At 35.2% G+C, this 22573-nt stretch overlaps 2 protein-coding genes across 2 annotated transcripts; one reads left to right on the forward strand and one right to left on the reverse strand.

The window, feature by feature from the left end:
* The first annotated feature begins 3391 nt into the window (after positions 1–3391).
* Positions 3392–8118, forward strand: LOC131972671 (cytochrome c oxidase subunit 8B, mitochondrial). Its single transcript, XM_059334338.1, has 2 exons — positions 3392–3637; positions 7784–8118. Exons 1-2 carry the CDS (start codon positions 3530–3532, stop codon positions 7877–7879), a joined length of 204 nt encoding a protein of 67 aa, XP_059190321.1. The 5' UTR covers positions 3392–3529; the 3' UTR covers positions 7880–8118.
* Positions 8119–14882: 6764 nt separating this feature from the next.
* On the reverse strand, positions 14883–22227 carry tmem170a (transmembrane protein 170A). Its single transcript, XM_059335838.1, has 3 exons — positions 22010–22227; positions 20234–20404; positions 14883–19062 (listed from the first exon to the last, which is right to left on the reverse strand). Exons 1-3 carry the CDS (start codon positions 22110–22112, stop codon positions 18932–18934), a joined length of 405 nt encoding a protein of 134 aa, XP_059191821.1. The 5' UTR covers positions 22113–22227; the 3' UTR covers positions 14883–18931.
* Positions 22228–22573: the final 346 nt, after the last annotated feature.

The following is a 22573-nucleotide window of genomic DNA, read 5'->3' on the forward strand; positions in this document are numbered from 1 at the left end:
TATATATTCCAAATATGTTGTTAGATTATTTGTATTGATGCATTTATGTAAGCAACATTTTAATTTTGTAAATACAGGGTTAATTTTAACTACCAAATATACTGTTATGAGGTATCATTTATAAACAAATGTCTAATCACTTTAAATGTATCATGTTTTTATGTTAAATCTCAACCCAAAAAGTAACTGAAGCTGAGAGCTAAATGTAGTGGAATAAAAAGTACAATATTTGCCTCAAAATGTAGTAAAGTAAAAGTATAAAGTTACAAATGCTGAAATACTCAAGTAGAGTGCAAGTACCTCAAAATTGTACTTAAGTACGGTACTTGGGTAAATGTACTTAGTTACTTTCCACCACTAGTGATTAGACATGTTTTTAATTGAACCTCATAACAGTATATTAAGTAGTTTTAATGAGCCATAGCTTGAGAAAATTCAACACTGCTTACACAAATACATCAATAATAATAATCCAATAATATATTCAGAATATATAAAACAATCTGAGTGGATCCATTTGGCATAACGAGTACTTTTACTTTTGATACTGTGATGCTGATACTTTTGTACTTTTACTTCAGTAACTTTGGAATGCAGGACTTTTACTTGTAGTGGAGTAATTTCACAGTGTGGTATTAGTACTTTTACTGAAGTAAGGGATCTGAACGTACTGAGTTCTGAGAACTGATGAAGCCCCTTGGATGAGAGGCGGAATGTCTTCAAGATCTTTTAACAAGTCCAGTTGCCTACCCTAGCACTTAATCTTAGCCATGACCTAGATGATTGAGAACCTTAACTTGTATATGTTTTTGAGTTACTGTTGCCTTTCCATCATCTCCAACCAGTCTGGCCATTCTCCTCTGACCTCTGACATCAAGGCTCACTGGATATTTTCTATTTTTTGGACCATTCCCTGTAAACCCTAGAGATGGTTGTTGGATCAGCAGTTTGTGAAATACTCAGATCCAACAACCATGACACGTTCAAAGTCACTTAAATCACCTTTCTTCCCCATTCTGATGCTCGCTTTGAACTTCAGCAGCTCGTCTTCACCATGTCTACATGCCTAAATGCATTGAGCTGCGGTCATGTAATTGGCTGATTATTTGTGTTAAGGAGCAGTTGAATATGTGTACCTAATGAAGTGGCCAGTGAATGTATTTACCATGTTTTAACTGTTCATCTGCCGATTAACTGCTAAATGCTGCATTGTTTTCCGTGCAGTAACATTGCACAAAATGGAAACATTCCAGCAAATGATCTATGACATGTACTACAGAACTTAACCTTGAACATACACAGTACAGATGCATCTCAATACATTAGAATATCATGGAAAAGTCCATTTCCAGTAGTTCAAGTCAATATCTGATTTCCAGCCATTTTCCATGGTTTTCTTGATAATAACCAAAATCATTAATAAGAAAACCATGGAAAATGGCTAGATATCAGATCTTAAATTACATTTTTATGAGCTATTTTTGTTTTATTATTATTATTATTATTATTATTATTATTATTATTATTATTATATTTGTGTTTGTCATTATATTTGTCCAAACAAATGTACCTTTAGTCATACCAGGCATTGAAATGACATTTCAATACCAACATACCAACATTTCCACATTAAACATATTTTTTAAAATTGGTCTTTTGTAATATTCAATTATTTTGAGATGCTGAATTTTAGGACTTCATTAAATGTAAGCCATAATCATTATAATTAGAAGAAATTAAATAAATTAAGACATGAAATATTACATTCTGTGTGTAATGGATCTACATAATGTGTTATTTCCACTTCTTGGACTGAATTACAGACATAAATAAACGTTTGTATGATTATGATGATTCTACGATTCTAATTATTGAGATGCACCTACAGTCTTGGAAAAAATATTAGACCATCCTTGTTTTCTTCCATTTCTTGTTCATTTTAGGTACATTTGTTTGGACAGATATAATGATAACAACGAAAAAATGGCTAGATATCAGCTCTTAAATTAAACTCTTATGAGCTACACTGTAAAAAAAAAAAAAAAAAGTGTGTAATTTACAGTAAAATACCAGCAGCTGTGATTGCCAGAATTTTTAATGTAAATATCAGAAAAAAAAATTTAATTAATTAATTAATTAATTAATTAATGTAATTTAGACTATATATATTTAGTCTATATATAATCTTTTTTTGGGGTAATTGTGTTAAGTCAAGTCAAGTCAAAGTTTATTTATAGAGCACATTTAAAAACAACCTCAGTTGACCAAAGTGCTGTACAGTTATTAAAATACAATAAAAATCATACACAAATATAGTTATAAATAAAAACAATAAAATACTAAAAACAGTAAAACAATAAAATAGTAATAAAAACTAATTCCAAAAACAGAGTAAGAGTTAAAAAAGATAAAATAGATAGAAGATAGAAAATAAAAGAATAAAAAAGTTTTTAAAAAAAAGCCAAGTTGTCATTGTGACATTATGGTATTTCTCCATTAATATTACAAAAATGTTTTTAAAAATACAGTTTAAGTTTTGTACTATTCCTTGATTTACGGTAATTAAGTGCCCACTAAGGTGAAAAACATTTTTTAAATTTTACGCCCTATTTCTGATGCTATTTGACAGTGTTTTACTGTAATTTCTACAAACATTTTTTACAGTGTATATGAGCTGATATCTAGTCATTTCCCATGGTTTTCTTGATAATATAATCATATAACATAATTAGAAGAAATTAAATAAATTAATTCTGTGTGCAATTCTGTGCGTATTTCCACTCTTTGAATTGAATTACTGACATCACGCTAAAACAAGACATGATGTAGTTTGCAGCAATATTTGTGACTTTTGTCAGATTGATCACTATAAGCAGATGGCTATTTTATCCACTTTCTTTTTTTTAACTTTTCATTTATTTCTCAAGAAATAAATTAAATAAACAAATAAAGGCATGAAATGTTTCATTCTGTGTGTAATCTATCTATATAATGTGTTATTACCACTTTTCGAATTGAATTACTGACATAAATAAACTTTTCTATGATATTCTAATTTAATAAGATGCACCTGTATATGTTACACTCCTACTGAATAACTGTTTTCAAAGATATGATGGATTACAATGCTTTAATTCCCCCAAATTGATATTTTTGCCAAGTCACAATGCATTTCCTGCAGCTCAGCGTCTCTTCTGGCGGAAGCGGTTTTCTGCTGTTTTCTTGAGGTTGGACTGTAGAGGGGTGATATGAGGACAGGCGCCGCGCTCTTCGGTCACGGTGTCAGATAGTCGGCGGTGCGACGGCCAATTAAATTCCGCCTGGGGGTGGCTAACGTAACGGCCACCCTCCCTCTCGTGCACGGACACCCTCCCACACACATACAGAGACACATGCACGCGCACAGATATTGCGCCTTGGTACTTCGAGGCAAACAGAAAGTCCAGCAGCAGTATCAGTATCAGTAGACCTGCTTGTTTTTTAACCCTCACTGCCAGTCTTCGGGCTTTTCCACCACTGAACCGTCGCTATGTCTCTGCCCGCCGTCTCCAGGTTGTTCAGGAGCGCGCTGAGGACTCAGATGGTCCCTGTGGCCAACTGGTCCGCCAAACCTGCCAAACACCACATTTCTGCAGGGGTGAGTTCACGTTCACTGCGCTCACCTCACATGACCGACACCATGGACTGTATAAAATAGTGCCAATACACCAGCACATGCTCGAAATCGAAATAAAATGCATGTGAGCGAGCTTCATGACGCGCTCACCGCAGCTATTCCGCATCTCGGCATGATATGACCCGCATAATACGCACCTTCACTAACTGCGTCAAACTTTACATTTCTTGCTTTTTTATTTTCCTGCTTATATGTAATGTCGTGTTTCCCTCTTTGCTGTGCACCATGCTTAATGTTGCAATCTAATTTTATTCTATCAAATGTATTTATTTTTAACTCTCTGTGACAAGTGCGTCAGTATCTCGCCATTATTCCGCCTAAATCCAACACGTAGGCTAGACATGTCCTCTGGCTCAGACATAAATAAGATAGAGGTAACATATAGCCGGACATATTCTCATATCCTTTACCCGACTAGTTATAACTCAGCATTCCGCCCACGGTGTTTTTATTTGGCACTGCAAAAGTTAGTATCAGTAGTCAGTAGTCTATATTATATGTTGAATATTGTGCAGTCGCTGTACAGTTGAGCAGGTGCCAAGTGAGTGACCTTGATGTTGATCACGGTGAAACAAAGTCACAGTCACAGCCACATTAACTAGATACTCAGCTCCATTAATGTTCGCTTCATTGAGCTCTTTAATTGCTCTGCTTGGAGAGAGAATGGCACAATATGAAATCGAGAGCATTTTAACAAAAATATATTGATAAGGCTACAGATAGCATGAGAACTAGAGGGGGGGCTGGGACATTTCTCCCAATTTTTGCACATTCTTTATGTATGGATTGTATTTTACGCTGTGCATGTTTTATTGAAATGTTTACACTTTATGAAAGACTTTCTAGCCTTAAGAGTAGAAGAAATTATGTTTATTCTAGATACTTAACCTTTGGCAGTGGTGGAATGTAACTAAGTACATGTACTCAAGTACTTGTAAATTTTTTAGGTACTTGTACTTGAGTATTTCCATCTTATAACTTTAAACTTCTACTTCACTGCATTTTAAAGTGAATATCGTACTTTTTACTCCACTACATTTATCTGACAGCTTTAGTTACTTTTGACATGAAAATCATGATAAATTTAATTAATTAAATAAATGAATTAAATAAAAAATGAGCCCTGTCTTGAGGAAATTCAAATGCTGCTTACATAAATGCTTCAATACAAATAATCTAATCATATATTTAGAATATATAAAACAATCTGTGTGGGTTAATTCTGCATAACGAGCACTTTTACTTTTGATACTTTAAGTACATTTTGATGTTGATACTTTTGTACTTTTACTTCAGTAAGTTTTGAATGCAGGACGTTTACTTGTAGTGGAGTCATTTCACAGTGTGGTATTAGTACTTTTACTTAAAGGATCTGAATACTTCTTCCACCACTGACCTTTGCTAATGCCCGCCTTCATTTGCTCACCTCAATTTTACCCAGATCATTTTAACTGTCAAGTAAAGTTTGCATGATTGAAAAAAGGATCAAACCTGAACAGTGTATAACAGGTTACTTTAGCTTTGTTTCATTATTGTTTTATTCGAATCAAGATATCAGCCATATTCTTTTTTTTTTGTTTATTTTATTTATTCATTTGATATAGTTTTTAGAGGGAGTTATTGTAAGCTTGTGTACTGCTTAAGAACACTGACATATGGCTGGGCGATATGGACCAAAAGTCATATCCTGATATATTTAGGCTGATTATCAATATACGATATATATCCCGATATTTTTTTATTGCAAAGTGAGCACAAATGTACAGTCAAAGTCAAAGCCAAATATGACATGTCACAAGTAGTTTTATTGAAACTGTTTATTTAAATGAACATAAATACTGTATAACAACAAGAGTACCTTCTTTTTTTAAAAAAATCAAAGCTCCATAAAATGAACTTTTAAATAAAAAATATCTTAAATAAAAATAGCTTATGAAATAAAATAGGCCAATCTTTTTCTGAGATAAATATATTTATAGGAGAAAAGAATAACGAACATTAAAAAATAACTAAATATGACAAACCCTCATAAGGGCAGCATTTATATATAAAGCAGATTGCCCAGATCAAGGATCACAGCGCAAATTTGAGCTATATCAATATATGCGATATAGTCTAATTCCATATCACATTTAAAAATATGTAGATATATTTTTTTTATATCGATATATCGCCCAGCTCTACACTGATGAATTGAGAAGTGTGTCTTATTTTGTTCAGTCATACTGTTTTTACCATTAAACTGCTAAAATGCTAATATCAGAAATTAGAGCATCCTTTAAATCAAATTAATGTTACTTACTGTTAATAATTTATATAGAGCCAGACTCTTAGAAGAATATTTAAGGCTAACATCAGTATGTTGGACTAGAGACATCTGACTGAAGCTTTGTTCCCTGCATGACATCTGTTCTCTACACTGCACGTAGGATATATTTTCCATATAAAAGTAGTCCACAGTCCTGATACAGCTGTCATAGTTTATATTTAGTCCAGTTATCAGGACAAAGAGCGGAACTGTGAAAACGGCAAGGCAAATGCTGGAAAATAATGGCTGCCTTGATTTAATCAGGACGTCTGGGCTGAACACTGGGCACCAGAAACAGCAGCAACAAGTCATTTTTTTCTAAATAAAAGGGCAGAGTCTTGTTTTTGATTGAATCCTTATAGACTACAGAATGCATGAGAAGAATTTTGTTGCAACAGATCTTATAACCAACTGTTTCACTATACAAAAGCAACAAAGAGAAGTGTTTATCATGCTTCTCATCATAATGTTCTAGCTGGAGCAGGAAAGAGAATATTATTTTTGTGTTTTGTTAAGGTTGATAGTCTCATAGTGTCGATGTGGACACATGGGACTAATATGGGTACATTGTATTTTCCACTGTTCCCACTTTTCATCCAACTCAAAATCATTTAACTGATTTGGGACGAATAAAATGAAAGTATTATTAAAGTCATGTGAATTCAACAGTGGTGAAAGAAGTATTCAGAGTAGGTAAAAATACTAATACTACACTGTGAAATGACTCCACTACAAGTAAAAGTCCTGCATTCAAAACTTACTGAAGTAAAAGTACAAAAGTATCAGCATCAAAATGTACTTAAAGTATCAAAAGTAAAAGTACTCGCTATGCTTAATGAACCCACTTAGATTGTGAAATATATTATACATAGTATATTATTGGTTTATTTGTAGTGAAGGGACAATGAAGCTTGGTGAACCATTTGCTTCTTTTTTTTACCCCACTAGATGGCGGTCTTGGCTTTTAAAAAAAAAAAGGCTTTATCAATGGTAATTGAGTGTGTTTTCAGCCCTTTGTTGAACAAAGAGCTCCATCTAGTGGGCTCTGTAAATAAAGCAAATGGTTCATGAAGCTTTGTTGTCCCTTCACTAATTATTTGTATCGATGCATTTATGTAAGCAGCATTTTAATTTTGCAAAGACAAGGCTCATTTTAACTACTTAACATACTGTTATGAGGTATCATTTAAAAAAAAAAAAGTCTAATCATTTTAAATTGATCATGTTTTTATGTTAAATCTCGACCCAAAAAGTGACTTAAGCTGTCAGCTAAATGTAGTCGAGTAAAAAGTACAATATGTTTATCAAAAAAATGTATTGAAGTAGAAGTATAAAATTACATAAAATGGAAATACTAAAAAAAAAATGCAAGTACCTCAAAATTGTACCTAAGTACTAGGGTTGTCACGATACTAAAATTTTCAACTCGATTACCGATATTCAAGAAAATATTCGATACTCGATACCATTTTCGATACCACAAGGATAAAAACAAAGACCCCAAAATTTAAAAGAAATATTTTTATGAACAAGAAAAATGCAACATGTAAAAATTAACAGAACCACAGGTTAAATATTTATAATAAAAAACAGTTGTGCAAAAAGAAACTGCAACTATGATAACAAGCTTCAGATACTCGATACTTTTGAAAATGAGTATTGTATCCGGATACAAAGTTTTAGTAGCGATACTTTTTTTTGAGTATTGATACTTTTGACAACCCTACTAAGTACATATTTGAGTAAATGTACTTAGTTACATTCCACCAACCATCTCTTTGTTTCTGTGTGTCCCTCAGGAGCAGGCGATAGTTTTGATAGGCATGTTTACTGTCATCCTGGGCCCCTCCGGCTGGATACTGGCCCACCTGGAGGACTACAAGAAGAAGCAGTAAAAGAGGAGAAAGGAGGAGGAGGAGGAGGAAGAAGAAGAGGGAGAACAGAGAATCCTTCAGATGAAGATGCAGATCAGCTGACCAGTCAGCCCTCTCTCCCTGCAGCTCTCTCGCTCTGCTCCATCTTTCTTCAGCTGATGAGACCACATGCCGGTTTCCAAAACTTGTGATCTGTGACCATGTACAACTGTGCACCTATCAACTTCTTACCAATAAATACACTTTCAGTATGTTGAAAAGTTTGTGTGTGTGCTGTTGAACTGCAGATTTTTCCAGTGATTGTGGTAATATTTGAAATTGCACCAAAGCACATATAGGGCTACAACTATGGATTATTTTCATGATTGATTCTTCTGTTGATTAGTTTAACAAGACTGAACGTTAAGCTTACAGAAAATACTAACAGAGAAGCGCAGTCGACTTCTTCAAATGTCTTCTGTCTGACATAATATCCAACACGCAAAGATATTCAGTTTACACAAACAAAGACACCAGAGAATGTTGAGTGTCTGCTTCAGAAACAATTTTCAATATTGTCGGGAGTTAATTTTCTGTCAATCAACTCAGGGCTTAATGAACTAATTGTTTCCACACTGAAGGCATATGTTAAAAAACGTAAAAGTAAAAGTAGTCATAACTCAAAATGGCCTGACTGATTGTTTTATATATTCTAAATATATTATTATTGATGCATTTATATAAACAGCGTTTACATTTTCTCAAGGCAGGGTTCATTTTAACTACTTAATATACTGTTATATGCTTAAATAAAAATAAAAAAAACTAAACTAAATCACTTTAAATTTATCATATTTTTTATGTCAAATCTTGACCTGAAAAGTAACTTAAGTTGTCAGCTAAATGTACTTAAATAAAAGGTACAATAGCTACCTCAAATGTAGTGAAGTAGAAGTATAAAGTTACATAAAAAAGAAATACTCAAGTGAAGCACAAGAACCTCAAAATTGTACTTAACTTGAGTAAATGTACTTAGTTACATTCCACCACTGCATATATAACATTTACAAGGTTAATAGTATATGCTGTACAGCTTATAGATACATATTTATAATATATATATATATATATATATATATATATATTTATAATATACATACATAAGACAATATAACTTGACATAGGAATATCTATATGTCACAAGGTCATTTCAACCACCTACTTTTTTTTTTTTTTTTTTGGTAATTGTGTGTCTTTTTTTTAATAATTTTGTGTCTTTTTTGGTAATTTTGTGTCTTTTTTAGTAATTCTGTGTCTTTTTTTGGTCATTTTGTGTCTTTTTTGAGTAATTTAGTTTTTTTTCTGTCATTTTGTGTCTTTTTGGGTCATTTTGTGTCTTTTTTTAAATAATTTTGTGTCTTTTTTGGTAATTCTGTGTATTTTTTTGTCATTTTGTATCGTTTTAAATAATTTAGTTTTTTTCTGTCATTCTGTGTCTTTTTTTGGTCATTTTGATGCTGCCTCCAGCGGCCCCCAGGTAATTTGAGTTTGAGACCCCTGATGTACACGATAATAATCACTGCAAAGACACATATTAATATGTATGTTATATAGTATGGTAATAATCTATTGACCTCATAGATGTGAGAAAACACAGTTCAATACATGGTCAAATATTGGTCTTAAAATCTACGAATATACATGTATGAAGTGGTGGAATGTAACTAAGTACACTTACTCAAGTACAATTTTGAGGTACTTTTACTTCTGATACTTTAAGTACACTTTGATGCTGCTACTTTTGTACTTTTACTTCAGTAAGTTTTGAATGCAGGACTTTTACTTTTAGTGAAGTAATTTCACAGTGTGGTAGTTGTACTTTTACTGAAGTAAGGGCTCTGAATAGTTCTTCCACCGCTGAATGTACGTATGAATATTTTAAGCCTTATTCACTGACACAGACTGTCAAACACCGGTCACTGCGGAAGTTTCCTCATGATGTCATCCCTTGTCTCTGCTTCCTGAAAGTGTCTGCAGCTTAGTGAAAAGCTCTTTAGAGGAAACTCTCCATGTAGCCATTTAGGAGGACTGAGTGCTGAGGTAAGACTACATTAATACAGCCCTGAGTAAACACAGCAATCCCCACACTTTGTTATTCAGAAGCTTACCTGCAGTAGTGGAATGTAACTAAGTACATTTACTCAAGTACTCTACTTAAGTACAATTTTGAGGTACTTGTACTTTACTTGAGTAAAGACTATTTCCATTTTATGTAACTTACTATACTATATACTATACTTCTACTTAATTACATTTTAGGCAAATGTTGTACTTTTTACTCCATTACATTTAGCTGACAGCTTTAGTTAGTTTAGTTACTTTTCAGGTCGAGATTTAATATAAAAACATAATACATTTTTTAAATTAATTAAAGCACATAAAAGTATATTAAGTGGTTAAATACAAGTACAATTATATATTTGGACAATCTGTATAATGAGTACTTTTACTTTTGATACTTTAAGTACATTTTGATGCTGATACTTTTGTACTTTTACTTCAGTAAGTTTTGAATGCAGGACTTTTACTTGTAGTGGAGTAATTTCACAGTGTGGTATTAGTACTTTTACTTAAGTAAGAGATCTGAATACTTCTTCCACCACTGTTTACGTACAATGTATTTTGGGAATCTTAGGCACTGTGAGACAGAATAAGCAGGAAAATGGAAGGTCAGATTGACCATAAAAGGCATGGTGAAGTGATTAATGGACTAGATAAATCATCAGTGAGCTTCACATCAGTAGCATAACATTTTTAGTAACATTTCAAAACCTGTTATTATGGTCTTTTGGGTGTGTCCTAGGCTATTCCTTTAGAAATTGTGCAGTGTCTATCCAAAACATGCCTGGAATGGATTATTGCTGTTGCAGCTGCTCAAGATCTGCATTTCCAAACTACTCCACGCTCCACCCAGCGCTTCCTCAACTCCAGAGATATACAGTCATGGAAAAAATATTAGACCACCCTTGTTTTGTTCAATTTCTTGTCCATTTTAGCTTTTTAGCTCATAAGAGTTTAATTTAAGAGCTGATATCTAGACATTTGACTAGATATCAGCTCTTAAACTCTTATGAGCTATTTTTGTTATCATTATATTTGTACAAACAAATGTACCTTTAGTTGTACCAGGCATTAAAATGAACAAGAAATTGAAGAAAACAAGGGTGGTCTAACATTTTTTTCATGATTGTACCTAGCACAACGACATAGACCTGTAAAGTAACTAAATCTGTCAGCTAAATGTGGGGGAGTAAAAAGTACAATATTTGCCTCTAAATGTAATGAAGTAGAAGTATAAAGTTACCTAAAATGGAAATACTTAAACTTAAATATTTCTATAGTGTCATATCTGAGATTGTCACATTATTCATATTGTGCACGTGACTTTATGTGGTTCATCTGCAGGTCATGCTGCTAATCCAGACAGTTTATAATTGGCAGACACAACACAGACTGAAACTTTAATCCACTGACCTCTCACCTGCATTAAGCTCTAAATTCTCACTTGTTTTTCCCCTCCATTTCCCCAACTTGTAGTATTCGAAATTCTAAGAAAATTCTTATAGAATTATGTTTTCTCAAAGGTCCCCCCAAGTTAAGTCTAGATCATGATAAAGATAAAAGTTATCCACAAAGCATCTTAGTCCTTAATTTTCAACCTTAGCAATAATAAGCATAAAATAAACAGTAAAATCTGGACCTAATATTATAATTTATTCTGTATTAAGACATGATGTAATTATGAATGCAATTTTATGTAAAAGAAAAAACATGTATAAAAATGTCTATTGTGCAGGGTGTGGACATCCAGTGGACATAAATTGAACTGCATCACAATATGAGACAAGCAGTGAACAAGCATTCTCCTACCTCTCTGTCTGTCCACCATTTTTTCAGCTCATTAATATTGTAAAAACTGAATAAGGGCTTACAACATTATGACTGCTCAATTAGGTCTCATAAATTCTTGGGTTAATACCATTTGTGACATTTGTGCTATATTTGAACACTTTTGAGCATATAAAATAGATAAAATGGTTAAGAATCCCTCCAGAATAACACATTAAACACCAAGACGAAGAGCACCACAGAAAAATCCATGGTGTGATCAGGTATCAGGTATTTGGCTTTTTAAGGAGAATTCTTTATTTTCAGCAATTGGATGGCGAGCCCTTGTGCTCTGGAAAATGCTAAGAAACCCCTTTATTGTCAGTACACCATAAAATATCAATATAGCTCTGAATGTTTTCACTGTGAGGGTTCTGTTTGGCCGTCATTTTTGTTTTGTTTCGTTTCTTTCCTTCCCGCTCCCTTTTTCTGTTCTCTTCCTGCAGGTGTGTGTGTGTGGTTGGGGGCGTGGCTTGCTTCTCCTCTCTTCTCAGCAGCAGAGAAGGCAAACCTGTTGCAAATCAGCTCATCAACCTCTCCATTAAAGCCTGGGCATGACTCCACTCCTCTGCAAGATATTCCTGTCTTGTTGGTGGTGCCAGGTACCTTGTGCTAGTGTTTCTCTCTCTCTGTCTACTCACCTGTGCTTTCACCTTTGTTTGTTCAGTTCCTGAGTCCTCACATATGCCCAGGCCTCGTGTCCCTGCCAGGGGGAATATTCCTCGAGCCAGCCAGTTCCCTGCTGCCGCTGCCTGCTCTTTTTGTTTGTTTGTTTTTTGTACAAAAAACTGTTTTTGCATACACATACAGTAAATAGAACCAGATCCTTACACTTCACTGGTGGAATGTAACTAAGTACATTTACTCAAGTACTGTATTTAAGTAGTTACTTTAGGTACTTGTACTTTACTTAAGTATTTCCATTTTATGTAACTTTCTAACTTTTCTACTTCATTACATTTTGAGGCAAATATTGGTTGAGATTTAACATAAAAACAATACATTTAAGTACATTAAGTAGTTAAAATTAGCCCTACTTTGACAACAGTAAATTAAAGCTTACATAAATGCATCAAAAATAACAATAATATATTTGGACTATCTGAGAGGGTCCTTTCTGCATAGCGAGTACTTTTACTTTTGATACTTTAAGTACATTTTGAAGCCGATACTTTTGTACTTACTGTAGTGGAGTGATTTCACAGTGTGGTATTAGTACTTTTACATAAGTAAGGGATCTGAATACTTCTTCCACCATTGTCAAACTCAAATCGGGTCTCACAAAGATAGATGTACACGTACATATCTGCACATGTACACAATGCAGTACACAGGGTTCCCAACTAAAACATGCCAATATAACCTCATCTCTATAGTTAGTCATGAACTTAACTTTTTCAGATAAACCACTGTATGTTTCAATAGTATGGACAACATGATAGGTAAATAAGTAACACCTATGGAGCTGTTTAAGTATTAGAAACCAAATAGGAAAGTTTAAACCACATTACATATCTACCAAGGCTCACTTTACTCATGACTACTTGAGTAAATGTCCAAAGTTTCATTTCACCACATAACTGAAAACAAGATTTAGAAAGGCTTGTGAAGGATTCAATTAGGTTATGTTGCATTTTACTTCAGGGTAAAAATGTTAAGGTTTAATTAGAGAAACTGCTCTAAACCTACTGATCTTTAGTTGGCCTTCAGAAAATTAAATCTACTTACCAGCCTTGTCATTAAAATGGAAAGTCTCATTTGTTTAACACCTGTTGCCTCACCTCATTCTCCCTCCTGCCTGCGGCCTTCTCCTTCAACGTGGCACTGGGTGGTTTGAGGGTGATGCTGTTGATTAATTCATCATTAATTCATCACTGTACAATATATTGTCCCAGTGGATCATTGATCTCCTTATGAATGCGTTGTAAAGTAAGTCTCTGCCTACTGTCAGCAGGAACACTGAACCTGCTCTGCTGATGAACTCATATTCAGGGTGTCCAGGTCCAAGGAGGGGTCTGGTTAGTATCTGGTCCAGGCCTGTTGGTGTGTCTCGTCTGTCGTCTGCCTCACAGCACAGTAGTACAGTGCAGAATATGTGAGGCAGTTTAAAGGAGGAGTCACTTGGAGGCTTCAGCCTGGCTTCCTATACTACTACACCAGGCTGCAGCTGAGGATACTGTGGTTATATCTTTCGTACATATATATCGTCTCTATGGCCAAAAGGCAGTGGACACACCAACAAATTATTGAGTTTCAGCTACAGCTGTTTCTAACAGGTGTATACAGTCCAGCACATTTAGGATGGGTCATAAAGAGTGAATGCAAACTCACTAAAAGGAATGCGGGGCTATGTGGCTGCTAATGTGCAAATAAGACCAAAAACAAACTGTTATTCTCAAAGTACTTGCAAATGGTAAATTGCACCTCTAACTACACTGCTAAGCATATTGCATCTCGGTGCTCCGGTTCTTTTTCACATATTCAAATTAGGTAATATGCATACATTTGGTACAAAAATCTGCCCGTCTATGCAAATGAGCCTCATTGCAAAAAAAAAGTCCAATTCACAAACAGCAGCACTTATAGCCACACATAGTTAAGAGTGAAATTACTTCTCTCAGCTCCCCCATGTGTCATTTTTTAAAATACATGAGACATGAAGGTTAATAAACCATAAACAAATAGAGTTCTGGCTCATTTTGACATATGATGTCCACAGCTAATGCACTCACATACGTTCACAATGTGAAAGTGGACTGTGTGTTGTCTTTTGGATGTGTAAACACACTTAAATTCATATTCATATTCAGTATAAATATCCAATCTAAATCTCTCAATAACACAACAGTACTAACAGCTTGTCGTTTTTTTGTAAATGGGTGTACAAAACTGATAGATGCAGTGACTCAAGTGTGCATATTGAATACATCCTTGTCTCAAAAGCTTACTCTGAGAAGTTGTTGCAAGCAGTGTGATAAGTCAGTTCATGGTTCTTCACTCTTTATACATTTAAATTACTTTCCTTTGATCCCTCCTTATGGTAAAAAAAAAAAAAAAAAAAAAAAGAACGAAGGAAGACACACCCCAACATAACAGTTGAAACATTTTTATTCCATGAAAATATTAACCATTGGCACTTAATTTACTCTAATAAAATCAACTTTTAAAACCTTTTCAATCTGGTAAAAATGGGACAAAATCAGTCCAGGAATGTGGACCAAACCATGTGGAAATGAATGGTTCTGTAACAGCAGATATTACATTTAATCTCACATTTACTTTACCTGGCTGTCAATCACAGATAATTTGCATTAATTCAATACATCTGGCAAAAAAAACTGATTGTAAGAACATTCCAGGGGTCAGGGAATTCATATCAAGCCCATATCTACCAGAAAATAAGAACGCTGAATGTAAAAACGTAGCAGATGACAAAAAATAAATAAAATCAAAATGATTAAGACGGTCAAAATTAAAACTTTATCAACATGTCTCAATTGTGACCAGTTTAGATAATTTATTAGGTCCACCTATCTAAACTAATGCAGAGTTCAGACTACCAAAATATACTTTCCTCTCCAATATGTGCTGCTGTGACAGAACCAGAGAGCAAACACACGCTCAAAGAGCAAAATTACACAGGCATAAAAAAATAAACATTCTCCAAAATGTACAGCGTTAAAAGCAAGGCCAAGGGGTCAGTTCAAACAAGGCTTGTTTGTTTCTGTATCAGCCACACATTCCAATGAGGTGCAAGGTTTTTGAACTGCATCACCAACAGGTCTTTGTAGGATCCATTATGCAAACTTTCATTTAACTCCTCAGTATGATGCTACACACTGAGCTTTGAAAAGAAATTCAAACTTGAAAAACTGAAATTACAAACTTGAAGTTAGTGGTTTGGTATGCCAGGGAATCTAGTCTTGGGGCTCTAAAAGACCTACCATTAAATGCATCTAGAAGAAGAAAAAAGCAAAAATATCCTTTCCTGCTGGCCTCTAAAGTCTTCAGCTAGACATGTCCTGTCACATAGTTGGTCCCATGGGTGCTGAACTTCTTTACTCCTGTCATTACAATCTGAGTGTGTTGTTTTTAAAGTTTATTTTCTGATCATGTCCTTCCCTAGTTTGTACATTTTACTTGTTTTGTTGTTGCACCTTTACATGCACTTCAGGTTCAGAGGTACTGAAGAGTAGTTCGACAAGCACAGGGAAACGCACATGAGAAATTCAAGCCATCTTTGGTTTTAAAGGGGTTAAAGAAATTCTTTGAGGGAATTATGAGAAAATCTGCTCTTTGCTCTCCTCTCTCTTTATTTCTGCATGAGCTAAAAGGGCTCCCAATCCTGGGATCATTAAGATTCTTATGGTTTAAGCAGTGAAATGTTGGAAAACAATATTTTTTATGCAATGTGGACAAAACATTTGCATAGAAATTAAGATACTGGAAACCATAAAGGAAGAAACATAATGGATCTGACAGAAATTAGTCAACATCTGGGGCTAGATGTATGAAGTATACACAAAACCATGCCTACGCCATTTCCTATACATAAACTGGTCTTCAGAGAGGTGGTGGTAAATGAAGCGCATTTATAAGGACAAATATAAGGTCAACTCAAACTCCTACGTGTCATTTTTGAAAATACATGAGACATGAGGGTTAATAAACAATCAACAAATGAGTTTTGGCTCTGACTCTGAGCTGATGTACTCACATATGCTCACTATGTGAAAGTGGACTGTGTGTGTTGTCTTTTGGATGTGTCGACAAACACATCCAAAAGACAACACACACAAATGGGTACTCAAGAGTTGACAAATATACATTAAAACAAGCTACGGTCTTAAGAAAATAAAACCTATCAACTGTGTGTTAATCACATTAGATTACAATTAATTAGATAATTTTGTTCATCCCTTGGTTGAAGAGAGAGAGCTCTATGCATCTGGACCCCAGATTTTAACCACACCTTGTTTTTTCTTTCTTCCATTAATGATCAAAACTCGATTCTCAACTGGGATAAGCGATCATGAGCAATCTTTGAACGCTCCAGGTTCACTGCATGGAAATGCATGTGTGGTTATTTAATTAATAGTGAAGGGACAACGAAGCATCGTGAACCATTTGCTTTACTTACGGAGCCCACTAGATGGCGCTCTTTGTCCAACAAAGGGCTGAAAAGAAACTCAATTGCCATTGCTAAGGCCTTTTTTTAAAGCCAACAGCGCCATCTAGTGGGGTCAAAAATAAAAGCAAAGGGTTCATGAAGCTTCATTGTCTATTCGCTATTAATTACTCTCATTTCTGATTGGAAATATGCACAATTTAAGCACATTCAAAATCTAATTGTATGGACCTTAAGCCGGCTTCTAAATTTGATCCAACTCAAACTTTTAGAGAGATTCTGTGTCAACCAATAATAGTTATTGTGATGTTATGCTTACGGAGTGCATAATGAAAAAAAAATGATTAAATTAAACTAATCTGGGGGCCCACAGCTCCTTTGTTTTGTCCTGGGCCCTCTAGCAGATTCACCTTGCCTTGTTTATAGTCAAGAGGAGACATTTTCATCAAATTCAATGACAAATTTGTGAGGCTGATACCAAAATAGTTTCTTGATGTTTATGCAATTATGTGATTTGTGGAAATGACCCAATGCAGGGATGATAGAAGCAGCTTTTAAACAAGACAATTTAAATATAAAATCAAAACCCATGTCAAAACAATAAATACATTTCTGCTAGTGGTGTCAGCAGCATGTTTTAAATCATAACCAAGCAGTTGTCATGAAACAGCATCACAAAGAATCATCTTTTTCTTTTACAAATAAAAGTATTACATGTAGTGTTCACCTAGTGAATGTCTGTAGCTTATATGCAAATTGCACATGATACCAATTCAAAAAGCAACTGTCAGCTACCCAAAGCAAATAAAAAGCAGTCAAAGAAGACTGCTGGAATTTGAAGAATCCATAAAAACCACAAGGGGAGTACACTTCTGTTGAACCATCATGTGCAGAGGAATAAACCATATTTGGTCATAAAGATTTAAAAGCTACCAAGACCTGTAAATAATTTAGAATCTATACAAATCAGTGCCACAAAATGACATGGTGGTAAAACATACCATCATTCAAAGAGATAAAAGAAAAGAAAACATGAAAAGTGCTTTTCATTTTTGTGGCTTGTTTAGTAATGTGACCATCCTGGTGGTGCCCCTAATCTCTTTACTCAGAATGAACAAACAAAGCAAGAAAGTGAGCAGAGAAACTGAAGACATTCTCTAGGCTCGGTTTGCAAGTCCTATATGATCTATAAAACCTCTTTACTTGTTACGCTTGTCTAAAATAAACGAGCTGAGAAATCCAGAAGGGAACATGTCGTAGGTATTTCTTAGAAATTTGACAACAATAAAACACACAGAGGCAGTCTGACTTGAACCAATGTGAGCAAAGAATCTGAGGAAGAACAAAAGGAGCAGCAGGACAGAGACAGTGTTAAAGAAAGACACCCCTGAAGATAAACACCACTTTGGAAGTTAGAAAATAGATATAGAAATTAAGGCCTCAAGGGAAAAAAGCCAGAATCTTGCATATAACCATCATCTTTGTATCTCAACAGTGCATCAGCCTGCCTGTTGTTCTGTCTCTCTGCAGTCGTTGCATGGAGTTAAAACTGTTGTCAGACTGATAGTGAAAGAGACAAACACACAGCCCCTGAGAAAGGTTATTGTCACCCTGCTGCTGACCTGTAACCCCGGCAACAGCAGAGGGCAGCATCGTGCTGCCTTCACATCAACCTGGAAGAACTGCAAATTTCATAATATTCATTTAAAATACAATAATTTATTCCAAAAGGCTCCAATAAGCTTGTAGTGTGCGGTCTCCCTGTGATGTGAATGCAGCATTGTGCTGTCCTACACTGGACATCGTTCTTAGATAGTTTGATAAAATCCACTCTGGTCTTGGTCCATCGGTAGGAAATGACATCATGTCCTGGGCCTGGCTGGTTTACACATGTCCCAGGATTCGCCAGGGATCTAGTCTTGTACCATGTTAGACTCAGGTCCCGTCAAGAGAAGGTACAATGTGTGTCAGACTCACCCGGCAGCAGCAGCAGGGCCCGCCAGGTGGCCTCAGAACTGCTAAAGAGTGGCCAGTACCCTGAGGAAGGAGATGATGAGGACGCAGAATGACTGTCCCACACCGAAAACAAGAGCCTCCAAAGAGATCATCGTCTTTCCTGCTGCCTTGTACACACCTGCTATGGCTGCACCTTAAAAAGAACAAAAAAGAAAGGGAACAACAATAAGTCAACAGATATTAGAGGTGTGAATCAGCAGAGTTTAAGAAATATACTTGAAATTGCCTCCACTTTGTTACTATGTAGCTTTCCAATGAGCTATTCGGTGCTATTGTTCAAAAGTTTTGTAATCCATTATGAAACAAGAGTGTATTTTTAGACAATTTATAAAACTAATCTAATAAGGAATTCCTTTTGTGAATATAAATAATCAACACTGATCTGAGTCGTGCAGTATTAAGTAACTGCCAAGACAGTGTCCTGTTCGAATTTTTCTATTTTCCTAGATAAATAAATCACATTTCAGTTACTAAAATTAATCCAATATAATATCCTTGACAATAGGGTGCCACAGGAATGAGTTCTTAAACCAAGAACAAAGTTAGCATTTTAGTGCCATGGGGTCTAACCTATTAAACTCAATGAATTGAATGTTTTTTTGTGCTTTTGGATATCATGTCGGGAAGTTGTCGAAATAACGCTGCAAAGTTCGGCTTTTTTTATGTTTCATTTTTTTTTTAATCAGAGCAGTGAAGCTTAAAGTTGAGGAAAGTTTGATAAAATGCTGCAGTTGTTTTTGTCCATACATGTTTGATATCAGTTCAGTTCAGATTGACTAAATAAGTCTGTGGGTTTGACTCTCATTGTAGAGAAATAAAAAGACTAAAGTGAGATGAATAGACTGAGAATTTTCTTTTATTTGAAAAAACAATTCTTGATTGAATTAAATTTTGTGGACACAAAATGCAGTTCACCGTATTGCAAAATGCTTAAAATTGCATTAATATCGTATCGTGACTCAAGTATCGGAGAAAAAAATCATATCGTGGGGCCTCTGCTGATTCACACCTCTAGTATTTATGGCCATATATCTCTTTATTAATTTATGTGACATGGGTGTAGCGTACTTATTATGACAGCTCAGTTTGTCATGAAATAGAGGATGTATGGAGCATGCTTGTACATTGCAGTGTTCAGCGCACAATATTCATGTAGATGTTGCAAATCTGCTTTCCTTTGTAACATCTGTCTGCTACAGTGCAAGGATTTTATTCAAATATGTTAGTGAAAATTAATATTCCACTTTGTCACACTCCTGTACGATCACAAGTAAAACTGATATATAGATAGCCAGAAGACTTACTGGTTAGTACTCCCCCAAAAACTGGTCCCACGATGCCCATGAGGAGGATGGCGATGGGCATGAATCGGGCTATCTTGTGCTGGCGCAGCGTGGCGAGGGAGAGCAGAGCTGCAGGCAGGTGGAAGACCAGAGAGGAGACCGCTGCCCAGAGAAACACTCCGTACCACATCTCTGGACAGACACACAATCATGCAGGAACACATCAAGTCATGCCAATCAAAGTACAAATTGTTTACAGCTCCACTAGTGCAATCTAGTTAGATCATTCAGTTATTCATTAAAGTCATCCATGCCCTTTATCTCCTACGTAGGGTTTTCTCTGCCTATATAACTATAAGGTGCTCCATTGCTGAATTCCAGAAAAAATGAAAGGCTTTGCTATGATAGTCGTGCCCGTTACATGGGGAACTCTGTTTTACTACTGTTGCCGGGGAGCCAACGTTCCTTTACCTAGACTCTCTACTTCTTGATTGTTCACAGAATATTTTGTTTGTACCGCTCACAGCGTTTCGGAGAAGACTGTAAGGAACAGTGGATTGTGCATTAATGCTCCTCTGTGCATGCTCAAGGCTCGTGCACTAAGTGCAAAAAAGTTATGTTCTTCAACACATTAATGAACATACCAACACAGTAGCAGTTAATGCATTCAATCAATATTCTAGAGCCCGACAGATATATTTCATGCTTATCAGCCAAAATTGGCCTATGAACATTATGAAAACTTTCTTTTTCACACAACATATAACGCAGAAAAATGTTGCTTTTTAAAAAAAACCCTTATTCTCGTTATTTCGACTTTATTCTCGAACTGCATAATGAAAAAAAAATCCTCGAATTTTTTTTTCTCCTACCTGGCCCAAACCCATTTCCGTAGTATCTAATACAAGTGCATCTCAATCGATACATTAGAATATCATGGAAAAGTCCATTTCCAGTAGTTTAAGTCAAATAGGCCCAAGTACTGTACAAGTACTGGCAAGTACTGTACAAGTACTTGTACAGTACTACAAGTACTGAGTGCATATAGATGGACATACTTTTCAGAGGCCAACATTTCCATATATAACACACACACAAACTGGTCTTTTATAATATTCAAATTTTTGAGACACTGAATTTTAGGTTTTTAATTAAATGTAAGCCATAATCATTATAATTAGAAGAAATTAAATAAATTAAGACATTACATATTTCATTATGTGTAATGGATCTATATAATGTATTATTTCCACTTTTTGAATTGAGTTTCTGACATCAATAAACTTTTCTATTATATTCTATTTCATTGAAATACACCTGTATAACCCAAACACCTGAAAAGTTTAAGTTATGTCTGTCTATACAAATGACAACAATACTACGCATTTGTTAACTACACAAAGTAAGCTTTACACATAAAGGGCTTAGTCGAATTTTTAAATTACCGTCCTCGAATACTGAAACAGTAAGAAACAAATAATTACTTAAATATGCCCACAATGACCAGGAAAGTGTACATCTAGGAAAATAAAGAGTCCAACTAATAAAAACAAAACAACCGTGAAGATGAAACACTGAGTTAGCTAGCATTAGCATCACCAAAACACAACGCTCAAGCTTACAACAACTAACCTGCAGGGACACATTTTAACAGGAATTTAGGATAATTTGACACTACCTATGTTCGCTAAAAGGTAATCAAAAGACACAACTCCGTGTGATATCCAACCCCTATTATATATATTCGGCATTTCAACACTGAATGTATAGCTAACAAGCTACCAAACATTAGCTCACCTGAGAAGTCGGTGAGAGATGTGTCGTTCCCATTTTTTCTCGGCACTAAATGCAAACCGAGTATTTGCTGGACAAAGCCTATCTCATTGTACTTCTCCTGCATGTCTCACATCGATACCAGACGCTGCATGAATGAAAGCTGGGCGACGGACTTGTTTCAACCATGGGAGTCGGTGAGGGATTTGCCAGGACCCGATCTTGACGCAAGACGGCTAGCTAGCATCAGGCTAACTGTGCTAGCTGTCAACACAACTTGTTTGACGTCACAAAGGTGGATTTCCGCCCGGAGCTAGGTCTATCAGGCAGCACCGCTTCCGGGTTTTAGCCCTTTGGAGTTTGGAGCTATTCTGTTGGTTTTTGACTCCTTTCCATTCTGCCTGTATAAACGACTTAAACAATGATCACCATGACATGCTGGTATCATCTTTTTCAGCTCAACCTCCTCTAATTATTATTTTGTCAATTTGACTTACTGGATCAACATTTTGAAACACACAAAAACAAATAAAAACAAAAAAACACAAAAGAAAAAAGAAAAAAAAGAACACACAAAATTACAAAAAG

This window comes from Centropristis striata, chromosome 6 (assembly GCF_030273125.1).
Source record: "Centropristis striata isolate RG_2023a ecotype Rhode Island chromosome 6, C.striata_1.0, whole genome shotgun sequence".
Classification (NCBI taxonomy): domain Eukaryota; kingdom Metazoa; phylum Chordata; class Actinopteri; order Perciformes; family Serranidae; genus Centropristis; species Centropristis striata.